Consider the following 22,371-nt stretch of genomic DNA (forward strand, 5'->3'; position numbering starts at 1 on the left):
AGTTTACACATCATTGTTTCAGATTATAATATTTATTATGGCTTTGAACAAAAATTCATTTTCTGTATGTATTTGTTAGTTTTCAGATAATAAATCTGGAATATATTGGAGAGAATGGGAAGTACTTGGTGAATTTAAACATAAGTGTTTGTTTGGAATCGGGACAACCTTGTGAGACAATAATTCCAGTATTTGTCAATAGTCTACTGCCAAAGAAAGCATGTGGAAGGGGGCTGGGCTTCCTGGACACAGGTGAATATTTAGATATTACAATCAAAAGTTTTGTAACCTCTACAAATATACCCCTGTAAAGAAGGAACATCACTCAGAAAAAAAATAAAGAAGAATTTACAGTTTCAATACAAATTATGCCCTGTATTTTTCTAATATACATATGTATGAATGTGATATAAGACATTAAAATTCATTCTTTCTGATTCATAGAAATTCCATGCAGTAAGAATATACAAATTGTTTTTCTCTTATGACCTCCTAAATGATAATTGTGATGTCATTAACTTTGCATTTTCCCGTAATTTCTTTAAAAGTTGCAGAAGACATCATTTTCAGTGGAATTTTCTTTCAGAAAACATACACTGCCACTGTCGCCCACAAAGATTTTGAGATTTGTGATTTTTCAAAGCAGTTTACATAATATATCAAAAAATTGAACTGTGGCAGACACTATTTTCTAAAGGAAAATAAGCACAGAAATGAGACATTCTGAGGCTTTTCTGCATTAAACGTAGAAATGTACCAATTTAATGACATCATATTTCCAGAACAGTCCTACTTTGCCATATTCTTTAATGATTTATCATATTCATCTTCTCAACTCTTGTTAAAGCCAATTTCATAACTTTTAAGAATATTAACTTTTATTAGGGCACAATAAAGCCCAAACCGTACCTTCTTTTTTCAATTACTTTTTGCTTGTGTTTACAGCTTTTTCCTTGTTCACCTGGAAATCCCACCATGGTATATCCCCAGGAGTCTCTCTGGATGTTCCTCATGTCAAACAGCTTCTCCAGGACCTGGGGGTATCACACCTCCTGTTGGATGATAATCAGAGATGTGACTGGACCAAACCTCCGTACAGTACTGTCAACAGTACAGGATGGGCAGATGGTACATAAATTTCATGTCACTACATTTGACAGAGGTTTATAATAAATATATAAAGGTAAAAAAAAGATAACATGACTTTTTCCTTGTAGATTGTGACAGGGCAACAGAGAACCTTCCTTCCCTTGGTCCCAACATACGATGTGCTGTTTCTGCTTCTTGTACTGACATCAGGTGCTGTATGCATTCTGATATTCTGGGGGAGAACGTAGAGGCTTCTGTCATTATAGATGCCTGTGATGGCAAAGTCTCGGTGGGGTTAGAAAAGTACCAATGGACTGATAAACTGCTGGGGTACAAATTCGGAGAGGTGAAACATGTTTCTTTGATGGGAATGGTCAACTTAGAGTAAGTTACCCCGTTTCTAGCAGCAATTTTTTTTTTTAGTTGTCAGTTCTGAACTTTTATTGAAAATTTTATTTTATTTAGTTAAATAATGAAATCATTTTGGAAAATTTGTGTTTGAATATTACCACTGTATTTAACATAGCAATGACACATTTGTTTTTCATGTACGTGCATTAATCATGGTCTGGTATGAATTGTAAAAATTATGAAAAATTCTCTTACAAAATTCTCTTACAGAATGTTCAAGCATTGCCAATTAGTATTGTATTTTGGTCATTTCAGTTACATCATAACAGACCTGGAAACATTCTTTGGAGTAACTCTGAACCTAAGCATATGTTTTGAATCCCATAAAACCTGTGAGAAAGTTTTTCAGGTCTTTAATGAACACAAACTCCATAAACCTTTTTGCAACTGGACTAGAGGCTTTGTTATAAGTGGTAAGTTTTAACCTTAGACATGTAAATTGACTTCTTCAACCACTGTTAAAATGACCTAGTACTGATGATAAAACTTTTTACTTTGGAAAAGTAAATTTATTTAATATAAAGTGAAAATATACAGGATTCATTGTTAGAGAGCAAAGCAACAGAAGGAAGCAAAAGTCAATACATGTACATAAGAGTGAAGTACAAGTAAAATACTTTTACTTGATGGATTGTACTTGTTTGTTATTCTTGGTCTCTAGCTTTTTTGTCCTTGCATATTATCTCTTTCCTGTTACCTCTGTATTCTCTCTCTCTCTCTCCCTCTCTCTCTCTCTCTCTCTGAATTATTGCACAAACATTTTACTCATTCTCACTCCTGAAAAAAACTTTGAATTTTCACACAAATAAGATAGATATGGTCTGAATGTTAAATAGAAGCTCATGCTTGTCACAAAAAAAAATTATGTCATATATTGACCCAAGGTCATTTCATCAAGTTCAAGGTCAGTAAGTATTAAATATGTCTAATCTATAACTTTTTAACAGAAAAAAAAACTGGAAGTTAATACCTTGTACAAATAATGCATATAAAATAAGGTGTGTTGACCTTAATCCAAGTGTCATTTGATTGTATCTTGGGAACATGAATTAACCTTGATTCAATGTCTTTCCAGCACATTTATAGTTATGGCAGAAAAAGTAGAGATTGACTGATTGAGGTTATATTTTATGAGCTCATTCACAGTGCCTTTAGTTTGCAATCTTTGTATCTTATGAAGCTGAAAGTAATGTTTTATTTCAGATTTCTCTTTGGAAGGCTGGATGGCATCTAGTGGATATCCTCTTACTGTTGCTCTACCCTCATATGCTGCCTCACAACTGCTACATGACCTTGACATTATTCAATACTTAGGAGAATCTAGCTGCAACAGGAAATCCATTCCCTTCTACCCAAGCAAAATTGGATGGAATAATGGCATGATTTCATTAAACCATTCTAAAACATTTAAGTTCTGTTCCTTTTCCAAAAAATTACTTTAAGACAGTAACGTAATCAAACTCACCTGGGTAATTTAAGATACCTTTAAGAAAATGATGGATTTTGTTCGCTTCTTTATTTTATTTGTTTTATTTGCTGTTATATTCGCCTCTTTCTCTTAATTTACTAGGATGTGACCAGTATGTGTCTCTTGGTGGTATCCCTGCTGGAACCACATGTCACCTGTATGATTTCTGTACTGGAGTCAGATGCTGCTCAGATATCCCCCTGCTGGACAGGTCTATCAACACCTGGCTAATAGTGGACCACTGTAACTACAAACTCAGTGTGGGATTCGAAAAATTTTCTATTAATATCAGCCTTCAAGATTATGTAATGGGAAGCAGACAAGACATCAGTATCAATGGCATTTTCAGAATACAGTAAGACTATTCCCTTACTTAAAGACTTAAAAAAAATGTATACTATAAATACATGTATCTCCCAGCGAGTCCATGGTTTCATTGAAATTGTCTTTAAAATGGTAAAACACAAAAGGTAAAGAGTTATAGTAAAATTAAGCAATGCCAAGGCATATTTTACAATATATTGCTGGTTATTAGTAAGAAAAATGAAGATGGAATTCATATTTACATTGCTCTGCAGATTAGTGTGAAATATATTTAAAATGGAACACACAATCATTTTATATTGACATTTAAGTTATTAAAGATTTTTTAAAAAAATTAATGTATTTTATGCTGTCTTGCAGATACAGTATAGAAGATTTGTCAACTGAAGGGAAGTATCTTGTGAACATGAATCTACAAATCTGCTTTGAAGCAAATAAAACATGCATGGTTGATGCACCTGTTTTCAAACACACTAAACTTCCAAAGAAACCTTGTGAATGGATGACAGATTTTATTGATGAAGGTATTTGATGTTGATATATTGTTAGAATAAGAAAATAAATTTTAAATTTCAAACAGACATAATACATGTACTTTTATTTTCCTTAATTTGTTTTAGTATTGACTGTTCCCGATAAATATAAAGAAAGGAGAAGTTGTAAAAATTAGGGATTTCTTCTTTCAGCATTTTCTTTTGATGCTTGGAAACAAATGAAAGCAATCATTACATCCGGCCTTTCTGACAATTTCCGCACAGAACTTCTTAAAGATCTTGGTCTATCTCCCTTCATGTATGCAGACAGTAAAAAATGTAGCAATATCAAAACACCATACATTGGAGCTGTAGATAACTGGAATAATGGTATGCATTGGGTTTTTTTACTTTAAAAAAAAGTTAAAAAGTTCTTTGGCTATGATTTCTTTGGAAATTAAATTGAATGATGCCTTTATTGAGAAACCTGTATAAAGAAAACAGTTGAAGAGAATCACATTGATAAGGTAAATGTTAGTTTTGTCCAATTTTAATAAAATATAAAACACAAAAATCACAATAGAAAGATAGTAACCTTATTCTATATATTAACTGATTTTCATTAAAGTGAAGGTGCAATAGTTAGAAAAGATTTTGAAAATTCTGTGAAATATCTCAAAATAGTTTCTTTTGAAGTTTCAGTCTGGTTTTATTGAAATCATTCACCAAAATACAAAATATTTGTATTTTGGCTTTAAGGTATCTCAACAATGTTTGGGGAGTTTAAACTGTTATTGACTATATCCCAGGTTTAAGTTTTTAAAGCACATTTCATGTCAAGTACTTTTGTGCCCCATATTGAATAGAGATGTGTGGATGATGCTTCTAATTTCTTGTAGAGTGTAATGGGACACTACTGGCTCCCCTCCCCTCTCTAGCTGGTGAAGATATCACATGTCACATCTCCAGCTCTTGTGCAGCTGTACAGTGCTGTGTCAATGTCCCAATCATCAGCACCACATTTCACACGAGACTGGAAGTAGATCCTTGTAATTTCCTCATGACTGTTGAGATAGAACAACTTAAATTCACCAGAAAACTGTTTGATTATGAGTGGGGAATGGAGGAGCAAGTCTGGCTATTTGGTGTGGTCAGAATGACGTATGTTAAAATTTATGTTTGAATGGACAAAGAAGTTATTATTGCAATCATTATTATAAATTAAAAGTCAAAAGATACAATCCAAAATATATATAAGTTGGGATTTTATGTTTGCTTTTCCCACTATAATTTCTTACTACCTTTGTATACATGTAGTCTACATCCACAATGGCCATAAAATCAAAGTGTAAGGGAAATAGCTCTGCAATTATTTTTCTTTGCTTCTTTTCTTTACTGTTTATATCAATAGTAAATCAGTATATATCTTTTTCAGGTTCAGTGTGTTTGATTTATATACTAAAGGATACTTCATTGTGAATCTGAAACTTGAAGTTTGCTTAGAGGCTGCAAAGGTACCTTTGTGTGAAGTAGCTATTCAACCCTTGAGAGACTACTACCTGCCAAAGAAAATTTGTGAATGGAATGCTCCTTTTAGCATCAAAGGTATATGTATATACAGTAAAACTCGGTTATAACGAAGTTACAGGGACCTGTGAAATCACTTCGCTACATCCGTAATTCATTATATCTGAGTATGGAATTCGTTAAATTTATATAGCTGAAGGTCCAAGATAATTTTGCTATATCCGTGAATTTGCAATATCTGTGTTCATACTAAATAAGTTTTACTGCAGATTTATTTACTGATAGTCTTTGTGTAAATTTCTTTTGGGGGTCAGAATTGTAAACTAAGTGGGTTTTTTTATGAAACAGCTTGAACTGCGTTTCAGCCAAATTTGGCAGAACAACCTTACCAATGCAGGTGTTAAAAATTATTGGCCAGGGAGTTGTTTTGACAAATCAAAGTTAGAACATTTAAAGATAGGGCAACTGATAGGAAAAGATAATTATCCGGGTCAACAGAAAAAAAAGATGCTTGTGAACATTTCAAAGAATCTTGGAAAGCAACTTTCCTTGGATGAAATAAAATGATTAAATGTATTTTGAAAGCAACTTTCCTTGGATGAAATAAAATGATTAAATGTATTTTGAAGTTGAGTCTACATTTAAATATCTAAATTGCACTTATTAATTAAGTCTAGTAACAAAAATTATCCCAGAACCAAGATTTAACATAATTTCTTCAGTATGAAACATCTGTTATTTTCAGGGTTTTCACTGGCTGCCTGGCAGATTGCAGAAGGTGTTGCCAACACAGTGCCTATAGATAGTAGTGTAGTTGATGGTCTTCTCTCTGATTTGAATGTAGCAGCACTTATGTATTATCCCTCCTGTTCATGGGCAGACATTGATTATTCTAGTGCTACCACAAACATGCAAACTTGTAAGATTTTTATCTTCAATTATTTCAGCAGTTAACATTAAAAATTAATGAGATTTTCAACATTTTTAAAAATATATATACACTGTATTACAGCAATGCTTCATCCTTTCTACACATGACTGTACAATATAGAACTGATACAATTTAAGTTTCATCAGTGTCAAAGATTTATAATTTTGAGGAGACCAAAATCACTTTTATTAGATTGATGATTCATCTATTGTTAAGCTTAATGTGATAAATTAAAAAATAAAAGGTGATAAATGTTCATTTTTCTATTTTTCCTCTCAGACTGTCCTGTGTCAGTGCAGACATCTCTCTCATCCATTGCTGATCAAGCTCTGTGCAGTGTTTTCTCATCTTGTACCAACATTAAGTGCTGTGTCAATGTCCCACTCCTTAACAGGACGTTTGAGGTAGGAATGGAACTTGACTACTCTTACTACTCACTGAAAGTCAGTGTGGAGAAGATGACCAGGAGACAGTCTCTTATTGGATACACATTTGGAAGAGAACAGACACTGAGCGTACAGGGAGTTTTCAAACTAATGTAAGAATTAAGTGTTGTTGTACATGTATAAACAGTGACTACACATTATATTATGAATATTTGATTCTTTGATATAGGAATGTTGACTTTTATGTTTTAGATATCAAGTAAATGATTTGGTGGATGGAAACTTGCTTGATATAAGCTTAAGAGCAGAAGCTTGCTTTAATGATGGTGGAACATGTGCTGTCAGAATTCCTATCTTAACCAATGCTCTGATACCAAAGAGGAACAGGAAATGGTCATCTCAGTATACCGTCAAAGGTAGGTTATTTAACTAAAATTACTAAGTAGTTACGCAAGTAACCACGAAAAAATCAAACAACTTCATGAAAGAGGCTCATGACCAGAGACATGTTTGCCCTATACCTGAGTTATTTTGGAAGAGTTCACCACTACAGAAGTGTTAAATTATTGTTCTGAGGAAATTGGAATAGAGAAAAATTAAAGTGTGCTGATACTTAAGACAAAGGGTGTTTTTCTTTGTCAGCTGTTGATATTGCTATCATAAATTTACAGATTTTTCATTAAGTCAGTGGAAGACTGAAAAAATGATTGCTGGAAATTTAAAGCAACACCAGATCCATGAACTGCTAGAGATGCTAAGTCTGCAACCATACACTAGGGCAAATTCTTGCAGTAGACACAATCCACCATATAATACTGCAGCCTCTGATGGATGGGTCAATGGTATGTAATTTTATAGTTAATGTTTGCAAAACATTAAATTTCTTTGAATATTAAAGAAAAAACGAAGTAAATGAAACTCAAGATGAAGATAGCATAACTGAGAGGAAATTGTGAACCATCCTTTATGATTTCATTTACTGTTAATTTTCACATGATACTTTTATATTTTGAAGAAGGCATTTAAAATGTACTTAAAATCATTTGACCAAAAAATTGATAATCATCCAAACATAATAAAGAGTTATTTTCTATCATGATTAATAACTGTATGTGTTTGCTTCAAGTAATATTTCTTAAAATAAGATGGACCTGTGGTTCTTAAGAATAAAATGTGATTTAGAGTACTGTATAGGGGGGAAATAACTCGCGGTGTTAATATTCGCTTTATTCACGGTGTTAATAAATCCGTGAATTCAAGAAACAGTGAATAATTATTCAAAAAATTCCATGTTTAATTTAGAAATTTGAGAATAGACTACAATAGGTTTATATACATGTACGTGCAGTACATACATGGTCATTTCAGTAATTCCAAGTAGTGCCGTACTTGTCGTATAATTATCACGCTTTAATTTAATTCAAATTAATCGGCAGATGATAACCCATATTTGTTAAAAAGCTGTTTTACCCATATAAGAGGAAATTTTAGCGAAACGCAAATTTAGCGATTTGTCCTTAAAAATGGGTATTTTATTTTTAGCAATAAGTAATTTTAGCGATTTCAAATGCTAACTAAAGAAGTAATCACAAATAAAATGCTATAAATTTTTAGCGATATTTAATTTTAGTGATCTCAACACCCTCGTTAATAATGCCAAAATTAAATCCTCGCTAAAAATTCTGCTTATACGGTAATAGCCAACGCTTCATTTTTCTTCAATCAAAACACGTGGGCCATGGGTTTTGTTTACCCGTGCGTAAAGTGTTATCACGTGTATTTGTTACCTGCATTATCGTGCATATTAGTTTTTATCAACATTTTGGTTTTAAAAAATCATTCAGATAACTATTGAACTTACTGAATATGTGGAAGGATATTATTTCTTCGACCTACATGACACATTTATTACCGTCCAGTGGTTTTTCGCCGCGTTGTATTGAAGATCTTGGGGTGTACATGCACTCATCGTATTAGCATATTTCAAAGTAATTTGATGTTTATTAGTTAAGGACTTTTAATAACTGCACTTGTTTTAATTGATTGTCAATTATTTATTAAATCTAACTATTTTATATTAATCTACCCTGTTGTTAGTGAGATAATGACATAACGCTAATTAATGTCGTTTACATATAGCTATGGTATGGATAAAGACAAGGGGGGTTAACTTTTATTATATACAAATTCCGCTAATTTAAGAACCCACGATCGTGTCAGATGAGAGAAAAACGTGAAAATTACAACCCGTGAAATTAATCCCCTATACAGTGTATGTTTGAATGTGGGATAATCATACATGCCAACTTTTGAAAATTTTCTTGGGGGAGATTGCGCGTAACGACATTTTTAAAAGTTCCTAATTCGCGGCGTTTTGTCGTGAAATAACTTTTTGTAATGTTTTTTCTACATTAACAATCTACTACCTTAATTATTTCATATATTATTACTACTTCAAAAAGTGTTTTCTTCTCTATCAACTTAAAGAAAAGCACAAATACAAGTCATTTAAAATTTGAAAAAAGACAATTTTATTCAAAATTATTTGATATGTTAATATTAAAATAAATATACCCTCTGTCTTGAAGAATGTGACACACAAAGTTAACATATTAGTACATAAAATAAGGATGTTAAACTTTACAAATAAGCTGAACTGTTCATTGTGTGTTGGTAAATTACAAAGTTTATAAGGCTACTGTAATACAAAATATTGTTAAATTATTTTTTTCTTAATTAGAGGGAATATTAAGTCACTTTAACTTTTCAATCAGTCTGCAAAAGACATGGTCTTTTCCTTTTTTTTTTTTTTTGATCACTCTGGGCAGTCCTAAAGGTTTTCATTTGCAGGCACATTTTTTTCCATGTTGGATTTTGGCAGTGTCTTTTCCATGAAGTAGATTATAATTTAATGAGGAATTCAATATTCCAAAACTTGAACACCTTTTATAAACGGTTTATACGTATATTGTCAAAGTTTGCTGTAAAGTGTGAACTCTCACAAGTTTGTCAGTTTGTATCCAGTGTCGTGTGTATTTCTAAAATTTCCACATCTGGCATAATTGTCTCGGTTAAAATACACTGTTAATGAAGTTCAGGAGCAATAAAAACCTCTGTAATGACTGGTAGCACAGTTGACACCTTGTTGATTACCTGTTATCAGCGGCAATAAACAGATATCCTACCGATCAACATTGAAACAGCCATGTTTTTGCACACGGAAATACTGTATTATTCAAAGCGAATCGGTAAAATTTTCGGATTTTCGAAATATCGGTAGAAATGGGAGAAAAAAAAATTAATCGGTAGACAAGCGGTAGACAGGGTTAAAAATCGGTAGACTCCCGAAAAAATCGGGAAAGTTGGCATGTATGGATAATGTCTCCTGTCTTGGAGGATATATTGCTTTTCTGCATCTATTCTGTATTTGAACATGACAGCATTCATGGATAGGAAAGAAAATTACATACAATGTATAAAACTTTGTTTTATTAATGATTCCTAACTGACAGTTCTGAATGAAATGGAGTTCTTTTTTTTTTAGGTTGTACAGTTCTAAACACCTTAGTGTCACTGAATCCTTACCCCATGACTTGTAACCTTGACAACACCTGTACCAATGTCACCTGTTGTGTTGAGTCACCTGTAATCAACTCTACATTTGAAGTTTTCGTGGACATCGATCCCTGTACTAGAATGCTGTTCCTCAGGATAGAGAAATTGACGGCCCAAATTCCTTTCAAGGACATAAAGTGGGGTAGGTTTTGAAAATATATTTTGTATCAGATTTATTTTGGGGTAGTAAATTTGAATTCATTAGCAATAAAATTAAGATTAAAATGAAAATTATGTTATTACAAGGATCCAAGAACAGTTTCCATCTCTTCAGTGTGATTCACCTTGAGTAAGTACTTTGAAACTTATTACAAAGATAAATGAGGTAGTGTATATTACAAGCAATTAAAATCAATATTGATATTACCTAAAAATAAATTTTATATAAAATATTTAATTGTATATTATATAAATACTGGTATTCATTGACTGTATATATATATGGTACTTTCTTGACAGGTACACCATCAATGATTTGTACTCCCAGAACTTCTACTTGGTTGACTTACAACTGTCTGTCTGTTGGGAGACATACAAGGATTGTGTGTTTACTGCAGCTGTTTTGCAAAACACATTCCTACCAAAAAGACATTGTGTTGAAAAAATGAATTTTGAGATTCCATGTTAGTATGCTGCTTAAAATGAGATATATAAATTTTAAATCATTTTCCTTAATTTTCTTACTTCAATCTTTGGAAAGAAAAGAAAATTGATCTTTGTTTTACATATTTTATAGCCTTTTCTCTCACATCCTATGGTGTAACTCATGACCTGGACTTGGACAATCTTTCTGTGACTGATTTTACATACCTCTTTAATAACCTGGGTATATCCAGTTACCTGTCCCCTGTCGTGTGTAACAGGACAAGTGAATTGTACCAACCTGCAAATGATGGTTGGAAATATGGTAAGCTTAAAAGGAGGTGGAGGAAATAAACATTTAGTGAGTGGAAGAGGAAACCAATTGGTATCTTAGAATCAACCATTGTGTAACTGTATGCAAGATGCACTTGTGCATCAGATTAAAATTTGAAAGTTCACTCTTTAAGCAATAATTGCTAATGAAATAACATTTTGTTTTGAACCGAAACAAAATCAGTTTGACAGATCATAATAATAGATAAATGAATATTGTTACAGTGATGCATTTATAGTTAATTCCGGAAAGAAATGTATCAAATATAACAATTCAGTGCCGTGTGTATTGTCTTATTTACACAAGATTATGGTTACGTAGAAGGAAAGTTTAATTCAAGTATATTTTGTGAGATTGCTCAAAGTATCCATTATGAATGCATTAAGGTACTGCACTGTATATATTCCTATAAAAAATATTTATACTAGAGTGCCCAAAGGCTGCCGTTCTTGCCTCACTGCCTGGTAATGTGAACTGTCACATGACTTCCAAATGTAGCAGAATTAGCTGTTGTATGGATGTGACAAAGTTGATGTCCCGCCCTGTGACCTTTCACCTCTCTGTGGACAGTTGTAGTTGGATGATTGGTTATGGGATTGACAGCTTCATTGTAAATCCTTTTGTGATGTCAGATTTTGAGTTTAATGTTTGGCATGAGTTCTGGATGAAAGGAATATTCCGTATGAGGTAAGTATACTATACTGCAAATTCCATAACTTTTGTGATGTCAAATCACTGTATTAAGAAATTTCATTTAGGTTATAAAATATATGCAAAGAAATTTCTATTTGTGATTGGTTTTCTAGCTGTATTAGAGCTGTATTAGTAAATTCTGCCATAATATACTGTAAACCAACTTTTATTTCACGAGAACCTTGTGATCGTGAATATTTCTTGCCACAAACTGGTCCTTGAAGTGTATGTCTATTAAAAACAGATCCAAGAAGGTTTGATTTGCAAAAATTAATCATCCTGATCTAGTTTATCCTGGGAAAATCACGAAATAAAGTCATTGCAAAGAAAAGTTGGTTTATAGTATTTAATTATGAATCATCACAATATGCACTGCCATGTATATATTTAATTGTATCAGTTGAAGAATCCAGACATTTGTACAATTATTTTTTTTCTCATTTTGATACACTTAAAGTCATATTTTACTTATTTTAAAAAGAAATGGTACCGTAATTGACAAATCATCATTTTTTTGGGGATTAAATGTTTCATTAATTTTACCTCAACCCACCAAGTCGAAAAAGATCAAACTCTAAGTTTGTGAACACGTTGATTCATTTAATTTTAATGCTGATCTCTATGAATTAAAATGGTTCAACAGTATATAAACTTTGATACAAGGATATGCCAAAATGAAGTTTTTGGTGTCCTGCTTTTCTGTAATCTTGATTTCTTTGAAAAAATTTTAAAGTCTTTGAGAACTGTGAATTGATAATTTGGTTGACTGGATTGAAGATTAATATTGTGTTGGAGGAGGGAAACTTTAAAGTTTTATTCATTTATTTAGTTTTCTATAAACTTCATAGATTCTCCATCACCGATTTACAAGGAATAGACCAATTTCGAGTCAGCCTTAAGATCATGGCCTGCTTTGAGAGCGGAGCTGCTTGTGATCAGGAGGTTGTCTTACTCAACAATACACTACTGCCTAAAAGAAACTGTGAAATGGTCCTAGGAACACCAATCAAAGGTACAGATATATGAATATTAGTTGAAGATATATTTCTCTTTTAAAAATAGTTGTAATAAATATTACTGACCTACTTTTTAAGTCAAATGCCTTGCAATAAATTTGTTTGAATTAAATTAAAGCATTACATGTATAATTAACTTTTACCTGTAGATTTTTCAATTGGGCAGTGGAAAGCAGAGAAAATGGTTACAACAATGAATGAATACAACATAGCTATTTTAGAGGAGGAATTGGGAATGTTTGGATACATGTTCAACAAAACACATGCCTGTGACAGGTCTCCCAAATTTTCCACTTCATCTGGATGGACTAATGGTATTTTATCAAAAAGTTTCAATTTACTGTGCATTGTATTGTAAATGGTGATTCTAAGTTTTCAAAGTTGTATAAGCATTGTGAAAGTGTTTTTTTTTTTTCAGATTGCCCAGTGACTTTAACATCTTCTTTACCATACATTAATGGTCCATTTTCTTGCAATTTGGGATCATCCTGTTCTGGTATCACCTGTTGTGTGAATGCTGAGCCAATGGCAAGACACCTAACTTTTACAGCTAAACTAGAATTCTGCCAGGACAGAATCACACTTGCCATTGACGAATTTGAACTAGAAACAAAAATCAGCAAAATAATCTCTACAGGTGAATGATGGAGTTTAAAAATAAAAATGAATAAAATGTTAGCCAAAATTTGGTTGTACAATCATATACAGTAAAATCTGACATCAATGTACTAGTTTATCTTTGAAACATTTTTTATTCCTGATTTTTCTCTATGGTTCTATCATTTCATATTCTCAAATTAGTTGTTCTTTTTCGATTATTTCCAGCATGATACTGATTAAAACACAGATTGAAAGAATTTTTTAAAATAATTAATGCATTTTAGTGAGTGACTTGACAAAGATGATATTCAGTTTAATTTGAAATATTTTCTTAATCTCTCCTTTTTTAAAAAAAATCTTATTGTTTCAGGGAAAGAAGAAGCTCTGAACATCAGTGGAATTTACCAGTTAAAGTGAGTCAGATTCTACTAGAGAAATGATAGATAAAGAATATTTTTAAATTACTCCCTTATGATTATATATTACAAATAATATTTGACATAGCAAGTTTACTAGTGGTTAATTATACATATCAATATCTATGTTTATGGATATTTTGCTAGAATATCTGTGGAAGACCTTGCTAACTCCAACATATACCTAGTCAGCCTCTCTCTCTCAGCATGCTGGGATGGAATTTATTCCTGTGAGGAGTACACAATTTTATCCAACACCAGACTTCCCAAATCTCTGTCTCAGCCATACTGTAACTGGCAGGGGACGTATGCCAACCCTAGTAAGTGGAAACATTCCAAAATGTAACAAAGTTGGATTGATTCACTTTATTACATACTTAAAATAAATGAATGTTTTAGTCTGGAAAAAAAATTGAATCTCATGGTCCCTGTTCTCCTTGGGGGGCATGAGAGTTAGGCTAAGGAAAATCAATGCAATCTTTCAAAAGTTAAATTAAATTCTTCTTTTTTCCTGGACATAAGCAGCTAAACTGTTGGCATTATTGCATAGGCAATCAGCCCTTTAACAGTATGTGAATTTCGTGGCCCCAGGGTCAGGAGTTCTGCTAATCATTTAAAAACACTAAGTCTTTAAATAGCTTCTTCTCTAGACCTGTATTATGTTGAGTTGAAAAGGTTAAGGTCAGAAATTCATACACTCTGTTTGATTGTAACACTTGTTTCTGGGCTTCATCTTTAAAAGTCATCCCTCAGCCCCTCTGGCTGATTTTTGGGTTGATCCAGAATGTGATATGAAAAAGGGTATGAATCAAAAGCACAACAAAACTTTTATCTCTCCTCAGACTCATGCGACCATTACAAATTTGATGTAGGGAAAATATTCTGAATGTAACAGGCATGTATGTTATAGCAATGCTGATATTCTTTAAACTTCCTTTTCATGTTGCTCAGGTTTTACACTGACCTCTTGGTTATCCTCCAAGGGATACCCTGAGACTTCACCACTGATGGATGTACCATTACAGGACCTTATGGAGCATCTCAAACTTAACAGGTTCAAGGGAGAAGACTGTGACAAATCATCAGTTTTACATATGCCAAGTAACAGTACTGGATGGAACAACAGTATGTTCTTTAATACATATAATTTCTTTATGTGACACTGGAAATTTGATCTTAGATCATATGGAATAATTGGGATGTTTACATTTCCTTCTTCTTGTAGCTTGTGCCAGTCCCCCTGATTTGGTGCCCCTGTCCAGTACACTGACCTGTCACTTGCCTAGCTCCTGTACAGGACTGGACTGTTGTGTGTCCAGCACTGAGTTAGGACAGAGCTTCAGGACTTACCTAGATATTGATCCCTGTACATCCAGGATCACTGTGGCTATTGACAACTGGAGATTTACAGAACTGTCAAAGGAATCCATCAAGATGCTGGACACTGGTAAGTGTTCAGATCACCTGAGACTTATAAAAATTTTTGAACATCTTTGAATTGTCAGTTCCAATTTTAACTAGTTTCAGTAAAAAGCAATTGATAAAGGTGGATACCCCCAAATGGCATCTTGTACTTTTTAATATTGAAATGTTGAATATAAATATTAAATACAGGTAGCTGCTCTCATTTATTTTAATTTCTCTTTTAATTTGAATAGAATTCCAAAGAAGTATTTGGATGAATGGAGTTGTAAGAATGGAGTGAGTAAATGTTCCCATATAAAGTAGTATATTTTATGATGCATGCAGGTAAACAATATATTATTGTAAATAAATATTTTTCCTCCAAACAGGGAATACAAACATTTGCAAATTTTTATAGTTTTAAGCATTTATAAAAGATGGAAATTCAGTAGGATAAACTTTGATTTGCATATACATGTACATGTACATGTACTACCCAGAAATGAGAATGTGCAAACTTAAGGAAAAGTATATTATTCTATACATATTGTTTTTTTTGTTTTTAAGTATTCATTTGAAGAATCTATGGTACGCTAACAAATATCTGGTCAGTCTTAACATAAGCATATGCCTTGAAAATCAAAGTCCGTGTGAAGTAAAGCAGACAATCTTCAGGAATACCCTGCTTCCAAAGAAAAAATGCAGTTGGATTCAAGACTTACCAAATGGTTTGTTCTTTATACAATTCTTATTGTAGAATATAAATAGGAACAGCTTTAATGGTGGAAACAGTCATTATATTTATAGATTTATATTTTTTCTTTTCAAAATATTAATTGTATCATTTCATCTGACAGTATGTTTTTGATATAATGTTGTTGTGCATTGATGAATGAATATATGTAATGTTTAATAGTCATTCAGTTTAGTTTTTATAGCTATGACAAACTGCTTTAATTAATATTTTATGCTTTGTCCTGTCTATCATTAAGAAAGTTTTCGTGTCCTGTAAGTCCAGTAATTTACACTTTTAGTCTTTGGCCCTCTGAGTGAATAACATTTGCTACAGATTTAGAGCAATACTTAATTGTGCTCCATGACACTGCCAGCTTATTACCCAAACCTCATACGTGATGTGTAATACTTGACATTGTGAAATTGGTTGATATGCAAAATATGTTAATTTTCATTTTCAGGATTTTCTCTTTCACCATGGAAAATGAACAACTCACTTGGCCCTCACGAGAAACTCTCAGATATCATGATTTCTAAACTTGATGACTATTTAGGATTATCAAGCTACAGAAAACCATCCAAGTGCAACAGGAGAAGTTCACAGTTCTGGCCAACATTCAATGGATGGAAGGAGGGTATGATTTTATAGCTGTAACCAAGTTTGATATTAAATGTGTATGTCAAGTGTGACTATTTTTTTTCCAAAGTTAAGACTTTTTTGACCAACTTTCCCTAATTGCATATAAAGTAAACTTGGTGAAGTTACCTGCACCACAGTATTGTCAAAATGTTCAAAATCTGTAATCAAATTTCTTACAATTTTGTTAGACTAGTGCAGTATACTACAGTTGCAAAGTAATATCGTCATTTTAGGAGTCGTACATGTATGTCTTAAAAGTTCTGAGTGACATCAAAATACATATACCCTTGCCTGACATTTTCAAAGAAAAAAAAAGGAGTTAAACAAATCGCAGACAATGTTCATAGTCTGTATAATTACATTGTATATAACCCATAACTTACAGACTGTAGATTATCAGGCCTCCCTTACAACCTGGAGAAGAAGACGTCCTGTCAGCTTCACTCTAGCTGTACCTCCATCACCTGCTGTACAGAGGACACAGAGCTACAGACCACAATCTCCTGGTTCTTACACATTGACTCCTGTCGTCTAAAACTGAGTGTCGGAATAGAGGAGTGGAAGGCTGACTTCTCTCTCATTGACTTCAACTTTGGTTTGTATTATGTGTAATAGATTTCACTTTTTTTTATACATTCATGGATTATTAAAAAAATTTAACATACAGCATTTTAGAGCCTGTTTTTCTGTAAGTAATATTTTTAGTTGTATTTATTAAAAGTAAGTTCAACAAGTCTTGACTAAGCCAGTAAGGTTTGTTTAGCAACCAAAAAATAATTTGTAATGTGAAGAGTAGCTAGAGTATGAAATAAAAGAAGAATTTCAAAGCACTATATGTAATACATAGACACATTTTTAGCTCACCTCAACGAAGTTGGGGGGAGCTTATGTGATACCCTCGGCGTCGGCGTCCCAGGTTAAGTTTAAGTTTTTTGGGGCAGTTTTCTTTTTAAGTACTTCTTTGTCCTATATTGATTAGACATGCATGGAAGATGCTTTTAGTGTCTTTCATTGTACCAGTCCAAGATTCAGATGCTGCAGTATAAACAAAGAAATGACCAGATTAATGTTTTTTGGAGCAGGTTAACATTTTTGGTGCAGTTTTTGGTGTAGGTTTCATTTCCAAGTAACTATAAGCCCTATGTTGACCAAACTTGCATGGATGATACATCTAAGGATGCATACTACCGGGCCTGCTTTCGGATGCTGAATCTGACCTACATTTTCCGGTTGAGTGAACAGGTTAAAGTTTTTGGTGCAGATTTCAATTCCAAGTAACTTTAAGTCTTATGTTGACCAAACTTGCATGGATGATACATCTAAGGATGCATACTACCAGGCTTGCTTCGGATGCTGAATCTGACCTACATTTTCCGGTTGAGTGAACAGGTTAAAGATTTTGGTGCAGGTTTCATTTCCAACTATCTATAAGTCCTATGTTGACCAAACATGCATGGATGATACATCTAAGGATGGATACTACCAGGCTTGCTTCGGATGCTGAATCTGACCTACATTTTCCGGTTGAGTGAACAGGTTAAAGTTTTTGGTGCAGGTTTCAATTCCAAGCAATTATAAGTCCTATGTTAACCAAACTTGCATGGATGTTACATCTAAGGTTGCATACTACCAGGCTTGCTTCGGATGCTGAATCTGACCTACATTTTCTGGTTAAGTGAACAGGTAAAAGTTTTTGGTGCAGGTGTCATTTCCAAGTAACTATAAGTCCTATGTTGACCAAACTTGCATGGATGATACATCTAAGGATGCATACTACCGGGCTTGCTTCGGATGCTGAATCTGACCTACATTTTCTGGTTGAGTGAACAGGTTAAAGTTTTTGGTCCAGGTTTTATTTCCAAGTAACTATAAGCCCTATGTTGACCAAACTTGCATGGATGATACATCTAAGGATGCATACTACCGGGCTTGCTTCGGATGCTGAATCTGACCTACATTTTCCGGTTGATTGAACAGGTTGAATTTTTTTGTGCAGGTTTCATTTTCAAGTAACTTTAAGCCCTATGTTGACCAAACTTGCATGGATGATACATCTAAGGATGCACACTACCGGGCTTGCTTCAGATGCTGAATCTGACCTACATTTTCTGGTTGAGTGAATAGGTTAAAGTTTTTGGTGCAGGTTTCATTTTCAAGTAACTATGAGTTCTTTAATGACCAATCTTGCATGGATGATACATCTAAGGATGCATACTACTAGGCTTGCATCGGATGCTGAATCTGACCTCCTTTAATGTGGATGAGTGAAAATGTTAGTTTTTGATGCATGTTTCATTTCCAATTAACTATGATCCCTATAATGAGCAAACTTGCATGGACGATACATCTTAGGATACACACTAATGGACTTGCTTCGGATGCTGAATTCGACATACATTTTTCAGATAATAGACCAGGTAGAAGTTATGGTTGCAGGTCTATTTCCAAAAAACTATAAGGCTTATATAACATTGTATAAACCAAACTTGTACAAATGTTGCATCAAGAGATGAAAACTCTCAAATTTGCTTCAGATGCTGGATTTTGATTACATTTTCATAAAGAAGAACTAGTTTAAAATTTTTATGTAGGTCTATTTCAAGGTATCAGATCAAAATTGCTTAAATATTTTATTTTTGGAATGTACACTTTTTGTTGGTTAATTGTGTGACTTTGCCTTACTTAAAGACAACATTCGTTGAGGTGAGCTCTGTAATCTCTGATTACCTATGTTTGTACAATAAGGTAACGGATGTAGCAATATGATTGTATCTTTTTAGGAGAAAACAAGATATTCCAGCTTGGTGGAGTATACAGGATCAGGTAGATATTGCTTAATCTCAAATGATTTAAAGCTTTTAATATGCATTCAGGCAGATATAAGATCATGATAGTAGCTCACTCAATGTTTTTCTTCACTGTGTACTTGGCTGATAATTTTCAATATTTCCAGATACCTCTGGATTCTACTTGCAAATATATTTATGTTTCAGTTATACTCTTTATGACCTGCCTTTCGACTCACACTACATGTTGAGTGTGAATATCAGCATATGCTATGAACCAAATCACTGTATGCTGACAGAGAGTATACTTAAGGATATGATGCTACCCAGACCTGTGTGTGACTTTAAAACCACAACATATGATAAACCAGGTAACTTAGTGTTCAAGATTTACAATCCATTATATCCTATAATAATAAATCTTTTTTTAGCTCACCTCAACGAAGTTAAGGTTTAGTTTTTTGGAGCAGTTTTCTTTTTAAATACTTCTATGTCCTATATTGATTAGACATGCATGGAAGATGTTTCTAATGTGTTTCATTGTACCAGTCAAAGTTTCAGATGCTGCAATTTCAGCAAAGGAATGACCAGGTTAATGTTTTTGGTGCAGGTTAACATTTTTGGTGCAGTTTTTGGTGTAGGTCTCATTTCCGAGTAACTATAAGCCCTATGTTGACCAAACTTACATGGATGGTACATCTTAGGATGCGTACTACCAGACTTGCTTCGGATGCTGAATCTGACCTACATTTTCTGGTTGAGTGAACAGGTTAAAGTTTTTGGTGCAGGTTTCATTTCGAAGATACTATGAGCCCTATAATGACCAAACTTTCATGGATGGTATATCTTAGGATGCATTCTACTAGACTTGCTTCGGATGCTGAATCTGACCTACATTTTCCGGTTGAGTGAACAGGTTAAAGTTTTTGGTGCAGGTTTCATTTCCAAGTTTCTATGAGACATATAATGACCAAACTTGCATGGATGGTACATCTTAGGATGCATACTACCAGTCTTGCTTCGGATGCTGAATCTGACCTACATTTTCCAGTTGAGTGAACAGGTTAAAGTTTTTGGTGCAGGTTTCATTTCCAAGTTACTATGAGACATATAATGACCAAACTTGCATGGATGGTACATCTTAGGATGCATATTTCAAGACTTGCTTCGGATGCTGAATCTGACCTACATTTTCCGGTTGAGTGAACAGGTTAAAATTTTTGGTGCAGGTTTCATTTCCAAGGTACTATGAACCCTATAATGACTAAACTTGCCTGGATGGTACATCTTAGGAGTACTACCAGACTTGCTTCGGATGCTGAATCTGACCTACATTTTCTGGAGGAGTAAACAGGTTAAAGTTTATGGTGCAGGATTCATTTCCAAGTAACTTTGAGCCCTATAATGACCAAACTTGCATGGATGGTACATCTAAGGGTGCATTCTACTAGGCTGGATTCAGAAGCTGAATCTGACCTACATTTTCCGGATTAGTGAAAAGGTTAGTTTTTTATACAGGTTTCATTTCCAAGTAACTCTGAGCTCTATGTTGAAAAAACTTGCATGGATGATACATCTTAGGATGCACACTAATGGACTTGCTTCAGATGCTGAATTCGACATACATTTTCCAGATAATAGACCTCGTAAAAGTTATGGGTGCAGGTCTATCGCCAAGAAACTATAAGGCTTATATAAACCAAAGTTGCACAAATGATGCATCAAGGGATGAAAACTCTCAATCTTGCTTCAGATGCTGGATTTTAATTACATTTTCATGATGAAGAACTAGTTTTAAGTTTTTATATAGGTCTATTCCAAAGTATCAAAATTGCATAAATTTTGCATTTTTGGAACACTTTTTGTTGGTTAATTTTGTGACTTAATTTGCCTTACTTAAAGACAACATTTGTTGAGGTGAGCTCTGTAATCTCTGATTACCTATGTATTTTCTTTCAGTTGACTTTTTATTGTTAAACCATTTCTTTAAAGATATCCAAGTCTCTTGCTTTAATTGGTGTAATATAAAACAGGTTTTTCATTGAATTCCTGGATTACTGAAAGAGAACTTGCAGAGTCCTCATTACCAGAATACAGTATCTCTGAGTTGTATGAAGATCTAGGACTAGCTATGTTTGTGAAAGAAAATTCCTGTAGTATAAGTACAAACTTCAGCTCCTTGACAAATGGATGGGCAAAAGGTAAAATGTCTTTGCAGCTGGAAAATTTCAGTTGAGTTAATGCTATAAGCATTAATCTGCTAATTACGTCACCCTTTTTAAAATAAAGAATTTTTGATATGACAAAAAGGATGATCATTTGCCCTAACAAAGACATTTGAAATTGATTCTTGCAATTGATTATTAGTATGACTTATCAGTACTTATGCATGCACCTAACCAATTCATTTATTTATTAATATTAAAAATACCAGCTGAAATGAGTTGATTTCTTTTACAATTTTTTCACAGTCATATTGTTCATATAATATGCACTGTATAAAAATAAATGTTTGTTTTTCATCTGCTCCAGACTGTCCACACCCCATTACAACTGAAGGACTACCACCAGATCTAGCTTGCTACATTCCTAACTCCTGTACTGCAGTGTATTGCTGTGTAAATGCCAGTACTCCATTCCAGACATCACTCTCAGCCTTCCTAGATCTTGATCCTTGTAATAACAGACTACTGATTGGCATAGAGGACTTCATTCACAGTTTTTCACTGTATGACATTCCTTTTGGTAAGTATATACATGTAATTGTGTCATCTTATATTATGGCACATACTCATGTTGAGTTTAAAGACAAAGTTGAGAAATCATATCAAAATCACAAACTGTATGCAGTTTAAGTTAATTAACGAACCATTTTAAACTGGTGTCCTTTTGTCTTCTAAGTTAATGGCACATGCCAGAATGGCAAGAAAATCATAGCAGA

The 22,371-nt window shown here is 33.4% G+C and overlaps 1 protein-coding gene across 1 annotated transcript in view; it reads left to right on the plus strand.

Annotated features, from left to right (window-relative positions):
- Positions 1-22,371, plus strand: part of LOC134261187 (uncharacterized) — a gene marked incomplete at its 3' end in the record, with an annotated part of 131,369 nt that overhangs the window by 65,349 nt on the left and 43,649 nt on the right. The window contains exons 87-120 of the mRNA XM_062743635.1: positions 80-252; positions 946-1,128; positions 1,218-1,473; positions 1,756-1,913; positions 2,704-2,877; positions 3,071-3,323; positions 3,653-3,816; positions 3,979-4,155; positions 4,665-4,926; positions 5,201-5,370; positions 6,038-6,211; positions 6,503-6,761; positions 6,862-7,025; positions 7,281-7,451; positions 10,154-10,366; positions 10,471-10,513; positions 10,684-10,847; positions 10,961-11,131; positions 11,569-11,827; positions 12,682-12,845; positions 12,999-13,163; positions 13,268-13,486; positions 13,820-13,862; positions 14,013-14,185; positions 14,817-14,990; positions 15,091-15,312; positions 15,524-15,566; positions 15,837-15,997; positions 16,466-16,639; positions 17,030-17,239; positions 19,425-19,467; positions 19,638-19,801; positions 21,464-21,631; positions 21,963-22,175. Of these exons, the coding sequence (XP_062599619.1) occupies positions 80-252; positions 946-1,128; positions 1,218-1,473; positions 1,756-1,913; positions 2,704-2,877; positions 3,071-3,323; positions 3,653-3,816; positions 3,979-4,155; positions 4,665-4,926; positions 5,201-5,370; positions 6,038-6,211; positions 6,503-6,761; positions 6,862-7,025; positions 7,281-7,451; positions 10,154-10,366; positions 10,471-10,513; positions 10,684-10,847; positions 10,961-11,131; positions 11,569-11,827; positions 12,682-12,845; positions 12,999-13,163; positions 13,268-13,486; positions 13,820-13,862; positions 14,013-14,185; positions 14,817-14,990; positions 15,091-15,312; positions 15,524-15,566; positions 15,837-15,997; positions 16,466-16,639; positions 17,030-17,239; positions 19,425-19,467; positions 19,638-19,801; positions 21,464-21,631; positions 21,963-22,175 (5,924 nt within the window). The remainder of the gene's footprint in view (positions 1-79; positions 253-945; positions 1,129-1,217; positions 1,474-1,755; positions 1,914-2,703; positions 2,878-3,070; positions 3,324-3,652; positions 3,817-3,978; positions 4,156-4,664; positions 4,927-5,200; positions 5,371-6,037; positions 6,212-6,502; positions 6,762-6,861; positions 7,026-7,280; positions 7,452-10,153; positions 10,367-10,470; positions 10,514-10,683; positions 10,848-10,960; positions 11,132-11,568; positions 11,828-12,681; positions 12,846-12,998; positions 13,164-13,267; positions 13,487-13,819; positions 13,863-14,012; positions 14,186-14,816; positions 14,991-15,090; positions 15,313-15,523; positions 15,567-15,836; positions 15,998-16,465; positions 16,640-17,029; positions 17,240-19,424; positions 19,468-19,637; positions 19,802-21,463; positions 21,632-21,962; positions 22,176-22,371) is intronic.

The sequence above is a fragment of the Saccostrea cucullata genome, unplaced genomic scaffold (assembly GCF_032062105.1).
Source record: "Saccostrea cucullata isolate Sc308-1 unplaced genomic scaffold, CSIRO_AGI_Scuc_v1 ctg4572, whole genome shotgun sequence".
Classification (NCBI taxonomy): Eukaryota; Metazoa; Mollusca; class Bivalvia; order Ostreida; family Ostreidae; genus Saccostrea; species Saccostrea cuccullata.